Below are 12,560 nucleotides of genomic sequence, written 5' to 3'. Positions count from 1 at the left end.
AATGTTATCTCTTAATATAATTGAATGGACCTGGGCTAATATAAACTAATACATCAACGAATGTTGCCTCATTATGAAGTTTTACCAAACTGAAAATAAAAAAACTAGCGCCAATTTTTTTCCCTTATGTTGCGCGCTCCCGTCTCGTGCTTCGGTTACCACAACAACAAGTGAGCTTGTGCGCGCCATAACAACAGTAGTTTTGTACGGTGAATGAATAACGTACTGTACTCCTAAATCGAGTAAGTTAAACGGGTTTTATTTCTCCAAAACAGGAAATTTGTTAAAATGCGGCGCCCAAAGTATTTCACGCCGAACTAGGTGTCCGTTCACAACGATTTTTGGGTGTCACCGCCACCGCTCCTGGAGGAATATAAAGGCAAGTAACATTAAGTCAGCCATATCGTTAAAAAATTAAAAAGAATAAACGACTGTGTCCCCAAATATTTTAAATATGTCACGTATTAAATGATTATAAAGAGCATTGTAACAAACTCTCTGTTTCTTATAGGTGATGTGTTATTGAAACCTATCACAGAGTGTGCAGGGAAGGACATCAGTCACTGGTTTGACCCAAAGACAAAGGATGTAAGCCACTGTAATTACATTTGTCAAATATTTTCATGTTATTGACTCCTATTGGGCACACACAAATAACTAGTAATTAAGTAGGTTTTCCAAATATTTTCTTTAAATATGGTATTTGATTTTAGTATTTTTTCCCAGTATGGTTTGATGATCATTTCAAAAATAAGAAATTGGAGTTAAATCTGTATGTTTTTGATACATTCCTTCATTTTAAATAAGTATGAATTTCCCACCCTGAGAACATAACTTAAACCAAACTAGGCTACTGCATTGCTTTCTGCACTATAAAAAATGACTGCGATTTTAACTGTAAAAATGCTACAGTAACAAAACTGTTAAATGATCAACGGTAATTTGAAAACACGTAAACTGTCTGACGTTCTTTGAAATAACTTTTTCTTATTTTTCTTATCTGTTATGTTTATTAGGGTTGTATGTTACATAAAATGTTGTTGAATTATTGTTTATTGCATATTTGGGCTTTGTTTCATCACTTAATTTCTGATCATCACCTGCTTTTGGTGGTTACCAGTGTTTTACAAAGATACAAAACAGATTTCAGTACTTCAATAATTTGGTATATTAATATTATATTAGTTAAAGCCTTAAACTGTACATTTAAGGCAAAACCGTTAAACCTGAAATTGTGTATCTGTATTTGGTACAAAACCGTTAAACCTAAAACGGTGTTACCGTATTTTTTACAGTATAATTCTGCCAACCACAGCTGCCAGTTTTTTACCGTATTATTATTACATATTATTTTTTACAGTGATGGCATGAATTGACAGTATTGAAGTATTTATTATAAATGTCTCAATCACATTTTTCTTTTTATTTAATGTCCCCCTGTAATCTTTCATAAAAAAACAAAAACACTAATTTCCCCTCTCGTTGCAGTGATCTCTTCTCTGATTAGGTGTGGATCAGCAACCTGTCGCTCACCCGAGATGTTAATAATGCAGTAATGCACAAGTTAGAACATGACTGCATTCTAGTCAGTTCCCAAAAACAAAATAGTCTAGAATAGATCTACACTATTTTCTCATTCAAAGAGGTGTTTCACTCAGATATATTTCACAGTAATGGAAGAAAATAAAATCTTTAAGGGCACAACATTTTGTTTTACTTGATTATGGAGCTGATGTTTTTTTTTTTTTGATTCAGTGTTGTGTTTTCCCTTTTTATATTCTTACCCATGTTGACCTATTGACTGGCTGCATTAAATACTACACCCCTAGGGGGCGCTTTTTACACATATCCCCTCCTTGCCCTCGCACTGACTGGCCCTATGACTTCGGGAAGCCGTGGTGGAAGGATAACCGCTACGAGGTTGGGTTGCTGTCTGCCAAAACACGCAGGATACGCAATACTCTAACCTTCCAAGAGCAGAGGCTGGAGGTAGGCCAATATTAACCTGGCAGAGATTTGTAGAGAGCAGAAAATGCCGATGCTGACTCCTCTGCAAAATGATTTCAGGATTGTGCCTAAAAAAGTGTGTATTAATTATTTAAGCATTCCTGAGATAAAATGCATGAAGAGAGCACATTCCTTGTGTCAAATTGCACGCTTGCACTGCACTGCTACATACTGAAGAGGGCAGGGCTGCTTCATCACTGCTTCATCGCTTTGTAGCTCCTCTTCATCTTTTGATTTTGTCCTCCCTCCCGTTCTTTGCTTCTGAATGTGTATGTGCATTCATAAAGTGAACATGTATTTTCTGAGCAGCCAAATAGTTCTAAGCTGTTATTATCTAAGCAGGTTTGCTCTGAGGAGACTCTGGATGAGATTCTCCAGCGATACCTGCGCTACAATTCCCATGCAGCAAGCTACACCTGGAAGCACAATGGCGTAAATTTGGACATGAGCAAGACCCTGAGTGAAAACGGCATCCCTGCAGAGGACGAGCTTTACTGCGGAAGCCCGGACTGTGACCTCTTCTCTCCATCCATATGTCTGTATTTCAACGACGACCTCACTGAACTCTAAAATCGCATGCTACTAATACGAACAATGGCATATAATTTATTAGAATATCACATCCACTGCGAGCCAATTCGAGCGAGAAGCATGAACGCCACATCAACTATTCATGTGTTCAGTGTTTCATCGATTCCTGTCTGTGTCTTATTGCAGCTCTCTGGGCTTCATCCAATCAAATGCTGAGCAACAGAATAAAAAAGATGAATGCCAGCCTACATAATAAACCTCTGAACCATAAAGTCGGGTAGTTGCCATGGTAATTGCTCAGAGGAAATGCAGCAGCTACTGTATTGTAGGCCACAGCGGACTCTCTCGACCCCAAGTAGCATATGTATGCATGTAGACAGAAATGATTTCATGCAGCTAACATTTCAATTTGATCACTGCTTTATGAGACTATGCCATTAACGTCTGCAAACGTGCCTCTTTTTGGAAAGCAGTTTTTAATTTGCTTGTGCACTGTGTATTTGGCCTAATGAATTTTTGGGGATCTTTTTGTTCTGTGTGCACAGTAAAGAACATGTAGAACATCAGCGGTTCTCATCCAGTTGTTCAAAGTAAGACCAGATATGCACCAAAGAGCTAGAACTCTAGAACTCATATTTCTTGTTTAAATTAATTCCTGTTTCTGTGATCTTGAGAGACCTGGATTTATATGGAATTTAAAGTGGGATTTTTTCAAAACCTGGAAAAGTCATGGAAATATCTATAACATATATATACAGTTTTGTAGTTTCAAGCTCAAAAATTATAGTAAAATTTATAATAAGATTATTATTATTTTTTTTACAAATCACAAATTTCTACAAAAATCCAGTATATTAATTAATAGTAACGTAAATCCTGATAAACGTTAATTTAATGCATCTGTAATTTGGGAATTTTATTAAATTAATTATTTTATTTAAATATTTTTGCTATTATAAATATAATTTAGATTGTTTATATCAATATTTAAGTATATTGAACCTTCTTATATATATATATATATATATATATATATATATATATATATATATATATATATGAAAAAGTTTGAAATGAGCAGCAAAAGTACAAGAAATATCTTCAAGTGACTTCAAATATTGTTTTTGACAATTGGAGTCAGAGTCACAAAGGTTAAGAACCGCTGATTTGGATTTATACCAGCCAAACAATAAAAAAAAACTATATTAGACAAAATATGAAAAACTGTATTTAAAGCAGTAAGAAATGTATAAAGCTTTTTGCATCATCAGTACCACGGCTCACAGGATGTCACAATCCAATATGTGCACTTGCAAAATATTATTGTAATTCAGCAGCTAAAAAGACAAATGATCCATTCCATATAATTTTCCTAATAATTTATTCTATTTTGAGCGGCTCTGAAAACTTCCTTTGTTCTGTCCTGAGCTTAAATAGTTAATTTTTAAGCAATGCAACATGATGCAAGTGTGGGCATGGCTGCGGCAGCGCTCCCCCCCAGCCAACCTCACATCAGCCCTTTCGATCCACTTTTTTTTTAGATCATCATTATTTTTATCTTTTTTATTATTATTATTTTAGATTTGTTTTCACAAAGGTGGGGGCCTTAAAAGAATATAAAGCTGGCCATGTTTGTTTCATGCTGCGCCGCGTAAAGTGCGCGAGGGCGTTATACTATGTGCACTTTCGAAAAAAAGAAAAAAAAACCCAGACAGTAACCAGGCAAGTCTGAAGCAGAGAGAGAACGAAAGCTCACACAATAAAGCGAGTTGAAATACAAGTTGCAATCAGCTATACGCTCCCCTCCAGACACAATGTGATTATTTTTAAGGAGGGAGGGGAGGCTGGAGAGAGAGAAAGTGAGAGAGAAAGACAGAGAGAGGGAGAAAAAAGGCAGGGGGGGGGGGGCGTTCTGAAATAATATAGTCAGCCATTTTTATGTAAGGGGATTTTTCTTATTGGGGGGGGGGGGGGGGTTGTTAAAAAATAAATATAAGGGCGGCCATCTTTGTTTCTCTGCCTTGTAGTGTAAAATATTCCAAAACGCCCCCCACTTTTTGTGTGTCGATTTGAATATTAAACAAATATCATAATTCGGAAGGAATACACTTTTAGATCTCGCGGAACGGGGTCACCGACGGGAGTATAATGTCCTCTCTTCTCCGTTCTTGTGAGGATGATGAGGGCACGGCGGTTAATTCCGAGGGAGGAGATTTTGATGAAGAAGAAGAAGACGACGGAGACCTGGACGAGAACGCAAGCGACATAAACTCGCCGGCGGCTCCTCGAGAAACTGCAGCGAGAGCCGCGCCAGGTACCGTCACCGTACAGTCCGCGGAGCGCGCGACAACGCAGCCAAACAAACGCGAGCGCTCCGACAACTGCCACAGCGACATCTGCGCTAATGCACGCTTCACTCTGGCTCCTCTGAATTGGCTTTTGCTTTATTTACCCCGCGTGCATTTTGGCAGAGAGTTGCATGGAGTTTGGCTAAAGTTGACCGATCCCCCCTCTCTCTGTCCCGTCAGTGTCATTCATCAGGTCTGTCATATGATGGTGCTTTCTCATCTCCAGCTGTGATCCGACAAAGGATCATTAAGCCGCCACTTTGTCGTTTTGTGATTGCCCCGAAGGCTACAGTTACTTGGCACTCGAGCAGTTAAAGAATAACATGACAATGCATGAATCTAAAGAGGCGTGCTCGTCAGGACTAACGCTACAGCTTTGATTGTGACAATGTAAATAAACTTGACCCGACCCCCTGCCGCCAGGTTCAGGACGGGGCAGAGCGATGCTTTCACTTTGCAAAACGCCAGTTTATACGCTGTTACCATCCCTCCGGCTGTTTTGAGTGTGGGAACATGTCAATAAAGCGTTAAATTATTATGTATTTATCTATGGCATAACATCAACCGATAGTGATGAGTCAAAAGTTTCCACTATTTAGTCGATCTCAATAGCGCCGGCCACACAGAATGAAAAGCCTCAAAGCATGCGGATGCTTTGTCACATTAGTTAGTCCTTATGCAATTGCATTTTGTAAGATTTTACTTTTTAAAAAACAACTTGTTATTTTAACTTTTATATCACACTTTGTAGCTGTGCTGTTGTTTGTGGTCTTATATTTTGGGCCCCGTTTGGTGCGTAAAACCGCTGTCTCTCGCCTGTGCATCATTTGGCACGCGCGTCCCGTCTCGACCCCGCGACCTTCAGCTGCGGTTCATCTGGTGGTCTGCTCCCCAGGTACAGGAGTTCACGAAGAGGGGAGCATCAGCTCGGCTCGCGGCCTCTCGATCACCGAGTCCCGAGTGCGTGCTACTGCCGCCCCTGGCTGCAGCGCGCGCGGGGAAAGTGCTCTGCTTGCGCGCCCCTGCAACAAACACACAATCACATCGAACTCGTTTATCGCAGCGCAGCGGTAATAGTTCTAATCTGCGATGTCAAACATGGAATGCTGATATCTGCATTATACAAACAAACTGTATCAGGGTGAATGATACAGTGTAAAAAGTGAGAAGGTGCACTACTTGTTACAGTGAGGAAGTATTTCTATCTTATTATGTGACTTATTTGGTGTCAACTAATGCAGCCAGGTTGATTTAATTATAATTTAAATTATAAATGTAGTTATAAATGTACTTTTGAATTTAAATAGGCAAAACCAAAAAAAGAAAAAAAGGAGCTGTTCACGGGTTCTGCAAAGAGCTGTTTGCTTTAAATGAAAGAACAGACTGATTTGGTTTCATCTGAACGGTTTTACATGGCTGCTGTAAACAGTCACATGACTCGAGCTGTTTATCTCCACTTTGCCTTTCTGAAAGATAATGTCTGTGTCAAAGCGCCTTTTATGGAAGCATGTCAGACTTGTCATAATACAGGTACCTTATTTGGATGTAATGTTAACCATTTTTAGCACATCTTTAGGTGAGCTGGCTGGGTGTTTAAAAGAAAAAAAAAACATTTTGAACATTTTGTGAAAGAAGTTGCATCATTTAATTATTCTTCAAATATTTTTACTTAAAGTAATTTCTTCAGCTCACACAGTGACATTAAATTCTCATCTTATGGAACACTGCGTACAATATTTATCATGGTCTTCAAATTCACTCCGTAAATAGATTTCGGAGAGTCGTAATTAGGTCATGTTTGTGAGACTAATTCATTAAGTCCTACAGCTTAGTTCAAGTCAGAAGTGGAATGATTTATATTTCCTGTGTGACGGTCTTGGTCTCCACACTGCACCTCTCATGTTGTTCAATAATTGAAGTGGGAAATTATTTGATGGATACCTCAGAGGGTTTGCATAGAATTATGGTCACTTTCATTTCGTCAGTCCCATGTTCCCTCATTTCCCCCCATCTCTCTCACTTAGATGATGGTGAGACATCGGACAGGGACAACCTGGGGAAAAAGAAACGAGGCCCCAAAAAAAAGAAAGAGACGAAAAAGAAAGACAAGGACAAGGAGGGGAAGATGGCCAAAGCACGCAAGCGCAAAAAAATAGTATGTTGTTGCTGCTCTTTCTATCTTAATGTTGAAGTGCACTGTTTTTTAATTAAACCTTTATTAAATAGTAATTTGCAAGCTGTCAAATATAATAGCAATAAGTCTTGCATGTCAATATTTTCAGAATAAAGTCGATTGAATGGAGATAATTTCTATGATTATTACTATGATATAATTTCTGCAATCATATACTATGACTGCACTCATTTAAATGAAAATAATTTTTATAGTTTTTTTTAAAAATTTTTAATGAATGCACTATAGTGACCGCTCTAATTATTTGCTCTGAAGCCTCAGTTTTATTTCTCTGTTTCTTGCAGGACAGTGATGTAGAAAGAGACTCGGACTATGCCGTGAACTCTGACAGTGCTGCCAGCAATTATGGAGGAGAGAAGAAAAAGAAGAAGAAACACAAGGACAAAAAAGAGAAGAAAACCAAGAAAAAGAAGAAAGAGGATGAAGACAGCACGCACGAAGAGACCACAAAGGTTATTCTTTAGCACTTTCTATGCCTTTTCTTGCTCTGCCTGCAGAGTTGCATGCTATTTCCCATCCTCTTTGCTGATACAGGTTGTGTACTTCTCTTTATTCTCCTCTGTATCCAAATCAGACATATAAAAAGTGTAAAGCTCAATTAGTTTATTGAACTTAGAGTGGTAAAACTGTTTTGCTGAAGTTGGTATTCATGTAAGAAGGTGTTTCGTTTTTGGTCCGTACTGAAATCAAGCAAGTTATCCAATGCAAATCAGTTTTTTAAATAATTACATACAAATTATAATGCCAATCTTAAATAGGAGTTAATGGGTACTAGGTAATTTTACGGAGTGTCTATTTACACTAAATAGATAGAAATTGATTTTATATCCATTGAATACGTTTAAAAATAGCTGTTAGTATTTACAGTTTACCAAAAGATGAATCACAGCTGAGCTGGTGCTAGTACTGTATATGCACGACATTACACTCAATATAATGTGTTTGCAGACAAAAACCTCTCACATCCCCGAACACATATGCAAACACATCATCATAGGTTGATCTTGCACTTGCATCCAGAAAGTATGACAAGTATAAACTGTGACATGGCGCTTTTTGCTGTTGCATGTCCACGACAATGTACAACACACATAATTACAGTTCACATGTAGTGGAGTCTAGGGCTCAGATGTTTCCAGATATTTATTACTCATCCACACTGTGACAGCCATATGATGAAGCCTTTCTTCCAGCCGGTAGAGATGAAAACGTCAGCCCAGCTGGCCAGGGAGTGGGGACTGGAGGATGTCGATCACACATTCACCGAAGAAGATTACCACACACTTACCAACTACAAAGCCTTCAGCCAGTTCATGAGGTACTGTCCTGCACCAGAGGATTCATACATTGTAGTTCCTTTCAGCAACACTTCTGTAAACATATGATCCTCTGCAGACCCTTGATTGCTAAGAAGAACCCTAAAATCCCCATGTCCAAGATGATGACCATTCTGGGGGCCAAATGGAGGGAGTTCAGCTCCAATAATCCATTTAAAGGCTCGGCCGCTGCCGTCGCTGCCGCCGCAGCCGCCGCCGCAGCAGCCGTAGCTGAGCAGGTCTCTGCAGCAACAGCCTCCCCTGAACCTCCACCTCAGCCACCACCACTTCGCAAGGCCAAGACCAAAGAGGGCAAAGGTGAGAGGTCACAGAGCATGGGCAGATGCGTGGGTTTCAGTACAGGACTTGTTAATTCACTTTGTTTAAACACACAGCATCCAAAATTTGTGTTTTTGTCGGGCTGAGGGCTGCTGATGGTAGATATGCTGTTGATTTTTTTTTTTATACACTACAGGTGATAAAGGAAAAAATTTAAACGGATAAAATTTTCCCCAGTTTGTTATTCACATTGCATTAAAACAATTGTTTTGTATTACAGGTTTATTGAAATGTTATGTTTACATGAGGCACTTCCTTGTTTAAATATTCACACATTTGCATGCAATTGAAAATCTGAACTTAATGAAATCTGATAAACCCACGCTCAGAATTCTTGTTTTCTTTTTCTTTATTGAAAAATTATTGAAAAATCTATCTAAAATTTGAGTGCAATAAGCTTATATATTACAGCACAAAATGATATGGGCCAGAAAAAAAACAATAACAAAAAAAACAATAACTATATTATTTATTTAGTTTTATCTTGCAAGTGAATATTTTGTCAGGGAAGAGTTAAAATTTCGACCGGGCCAGTAGAAAAAATCAGAGAGTGAGACCTGCAGAGTAAAGCCTTTCATGCTCATATCCCATATTTTTTACATTAAGTTTGCACTTGCACTCATTTAAAGATAATATTTAACATCTTTAAATCTAATTTCATAGAAATCTCAAAATGTATATTGATAATACCTAAATTTGCCTAAAAGCACTTTTAAACTACTGATTTTAGTTTTTTGTGTTTTATTTTTAATACATCTGGACAAAATTTGGTTTCATTTCAATATTGCCTGTCTATTGGTTTTCGTCAGGTCCTGGCTATAAGAAACGCAGTAAGAGTCCTCGCGTCTCAGATAAGAAGAAGCCAAAGCCCAAGAAAATGGCTCCTCTGCGTATTAAACTGGGAGCTCTTGGTAACAAGAGGAAGAAGAGCAGTTCGGTGAGAGTTTGTGTGTAATACGTCTGCACATGTTGGGTGCAGTAGTTGTGTTTGATCTTGTGTGTGGTTGTAATTCAGAGCGAGGAGGTGGATGAGGACGATTCTGAGCAGGAGAACTCCAGTGTTCACAGTTCTTCAGTACGCTCTGACAGCTCGGGACGGGTCAAGAAGAACAAAAGGGGTCGCCCGACAAAGAAGAAGAAAAAGGGTGAGATGTTTACCTTTCCTTATTCTATTGGATCTGTCTTTAAAAACGATGTCTTAATCATCTGATGTATGAACTGAATAAAAACTCCTTTTGACATGAAAACAAGAATGTAATGTAATCTTACCCAATCTTTTCCAAAATTGTTGTTTCTTGATTCATCACTGTAAAATTAAGGGAAGTGCAAAAGAAGGATGTACACCTTCAAGTGTACATACTGTGTGTGTATATATATATATATATATATATATATATATATATATATATATATATATATATATAGCGAAGTTCTTTTTTTCTTTGCTTAGGAGTAGGAAGTTGTTTGAATACCTTTGTAGCTGTATGTCGATGACGGCCATGTTGCTGACAGCAATGTTTAGTCAAATTATATGTAAATATTTGCTGCACACGTTCCTCTCAAAAGCAAAATAAACACCCAACAAAAATAACAGGGGTGAGAAAAGAGTAGTTAAGAAAGCATCTAATCATAGAAATGTGCATATGTTTGCACCAGCTCTGTAATTCGGCGCTCTAGTCAAGTCAAACTATGTTTATTAATATAGCACTTTATTCAATAGATTGCTTAAAAAAAAAAGCAGCTTTAAAGTATTGAAAAATAAAAACTTTACTTTTATTACTTATTATTTAGTTCCTAGATTTAGTTTGAAGTATGTTGGTGCCTTTAATAGTTTAAAATCGTTTTTTAATGCAATTGAAATTATGCTTCAAAGAGTTGAAATAGATTTTGTGCCTCTCACTCTCTGTTTCTTTCTCAGTGCTGGGTGATGAGGATGGCGATGGCTATGAGACTGACCATCAGGACTACTGCGAGGTGTGTCAGCAGGGAGGGGAGATCATTCTGTGCGACACCTGTCCTCGAGCGTACCACCTGGTGTGCCTTGAGCCTGAGCTTGAGAAAGCCCCTGAGGGCAAGTGGAGCTGTCCTCACTGCGTAAGTCACATCCACCCAAACCTACAGAACTACAGACTGATTATAACCTGAAACCAGACGCCATCTGATACTTTTTACACATTTTATATGGGAAGGTCATCAAAAACATCAAAAATTGTTGTCTTTTGTATAATAAAATAAAAAGTTTTCTTCATAGGCTCTTCATTGTATGCATTTAAGTGCATGTTTTTGTTTTTCCAGGAGAAAGAAGGGATCCAGTGGGAAGCAAAGGAAGACGACTTTGAGGACTTTGAAGAAGAGTGTGATGATGTCCGGGATGTGGAGGCAGGGCTGGGAGGAGAGGAAGAAGATGATCACATGGAGTTCTGTCGCGTGTGTAAAGATGGAGGAGAGCTGTTGTGTTGTGACTCCTGTCCGTCGTCCTATCACATTCACTGCCTGAACCCCCCACTGCCCGAGATCCCCAACGGAGAGTGGCTCTGTCCACGCTGCACTGTGAGTAATGCTATGTCACAGGGCTTTATATTTATTTATTTTTGTTGTATTGGAAGTCACTTAAAAAGTATGCACTGATATTTTACGCGGTTTATTGTTTTTCCCATATCCCAGACCCAAACACTTTAAACTAAAATGTTAAACTATGCTAATAGAAACATAAACAGTATCAATATTTATTGTGAACTAAATGACTTACTGACCCATAGTTGTGGAGTCACCACAACAAACAATTTAGTCCTAATAAAGTTTTTCCAAAAGTTAGTGTACTTGCTTACCATGGAGACAACACTGTCAGTGAAGAGCATGCTTGAGATGAAATATGAGACATGTGATGTGTGAAGAAAAGAAAGCAATGCAAGGTAAATATCACTTGTTGTGAACAATGTTTGTAATTTTATTTTCAGTCCAGGTGGAATTTTGTTAAAATATGCAAAAATGTGTGAAAATATAATTTTATTGTGGGTATAAATGTATCCATAAATGATAGGAATGAATTACATCTGTGTATATACGTTTATATATATATGTGTGTGTACATATATAGCATTTTATGTAATTTTAATACACAAAATAAAATATAGCTCAGTTGAGGTAAGTTAGTTTACTTGTGCTGATTTTAATTTGATGCAAAATTAGTTTTAGTTTGAGAGATTAAGTAATTTATAAGGTTACTTAAAGGGATAGTTCACCCAAAAATCTAAATGATGTCATTAATGTCTCACCCTCATGTCGTTCCAAACCTTCAATGGAGGGACTAAGAGCTCTCTAAATCTAAATCTAAAATATCTTAAACTGTGTCCCGAAGATGAACGGAGGGTTTGGAACGACATGAGGGTGAGTCATTAATGACATCATTTAGATTTTTGGGTGAACTATCCCTTTAAGAAAAATAGACTTGGGAATTTTAATTTGTAATGTATGCTTTGCAGATTCATCAGTGATCAGTTTAGTGGAAATATTTCATATGATCTGCAGCTTCTGTTGTTTGTTTTTTAGTGTCCACCAATCAAAGGGCGAGTGCAAAAAATTCTGCACTGGCGATGGGGTGATCCCCCGCCCCCTGTTCCTGTCCCTCCGCCCCCAGACGCACCCCCTGATGCACCGCCCCCTCCCCCTATGAAGGGTCGTCCAGAGAGAGAGTTCTTTGTGAAGCTTGTGGGACAGTCCTACTGGCACTGCACCTGGATCACAGAGCTACAGGTGCGTCTGTAAGACAGTGTGAGCCAGACATCACCGTTAAACGACACACAGACATTTCCCTTATCCATATCT

General features: G+C 38.3%; 1 protein-coding gene and 1 pseudogene across 1 annotated transcript in view; both read left to right on the top strand.

The window, feature by feature from the left end:
* The first annotated feature begins 2 nt into the window (after positions 1-2).
* LOC113105639 (cytochrome b5 domain-containing protein 1-like) lies at positions 3-3,152 on the top strand (annotated as a pseudogene).
* A 1,357-nt stretch (positions 3,153-4,509) lies between these two features.
* LOC113105638 (chromodomain-helicase-DNA-binding protein 3-like) overlaps positions 4,510-12,560 on the top strand; it is a 38,267-nt gene continuing 30,216 nt past the window's right edge. Inside the window, exons 1-10 of the mRNA XM_026266835.1 lie at positions 4,510-4,852; positions 6,911-7,041; positions 7,365-7,532; positions 8,274-8,398; positions 8,476-8,714; positions 9,545-9,672; positions 9,751-9,880; positions 10,654-10,829; positions 11,031-11,285; positions 12,285-12,488. Coding sequence (XP_026122620.1) covers positions 4,687-4,852; positions 6,911-7,041; positions 7,365-7,532; positions 8,274-8,398; positions 8,476-8,714; positions 9,545-9,672; positions 9,751-9,880; positions 10,654-10,829; positions 11,031-11,285; positions 12,285-12,488 — 1,722 coding nt within the window. The 5' untranslated portion in view covers positions 4,510-4,686. The remainder of the gene's footprint in view (positions 4,853-6,910; positions 7,042-7,364; positions 7,533-8,273; positions 8,399-8,475; positions 8,715-9,544; positions 9,673-9,750; positions 9,881-10,653; positions 10,830-11,030; positions 11,286-12,284; positions 12,489-12,560) is intronic.

The sequence above is a fragment of the Carassius auratus genome, chromosome 7 (genome assembly GCF_003368295.1).
Source record: "Carassius auratus strain Wakin chromosome 7, ASM336829v1, whole genome shotgun sequence".
NCBI lineage: Eukaryota > Metazoa > Chordata > Actinopteri > Cypriniformes > Cyprinidae > Carassius > Carassius auratus.
The sequence above is the reverse complement of the archived record's forward strand: the minus strand, read 5'-3'. Positions and strand labels throughout refer to the sequence as shown.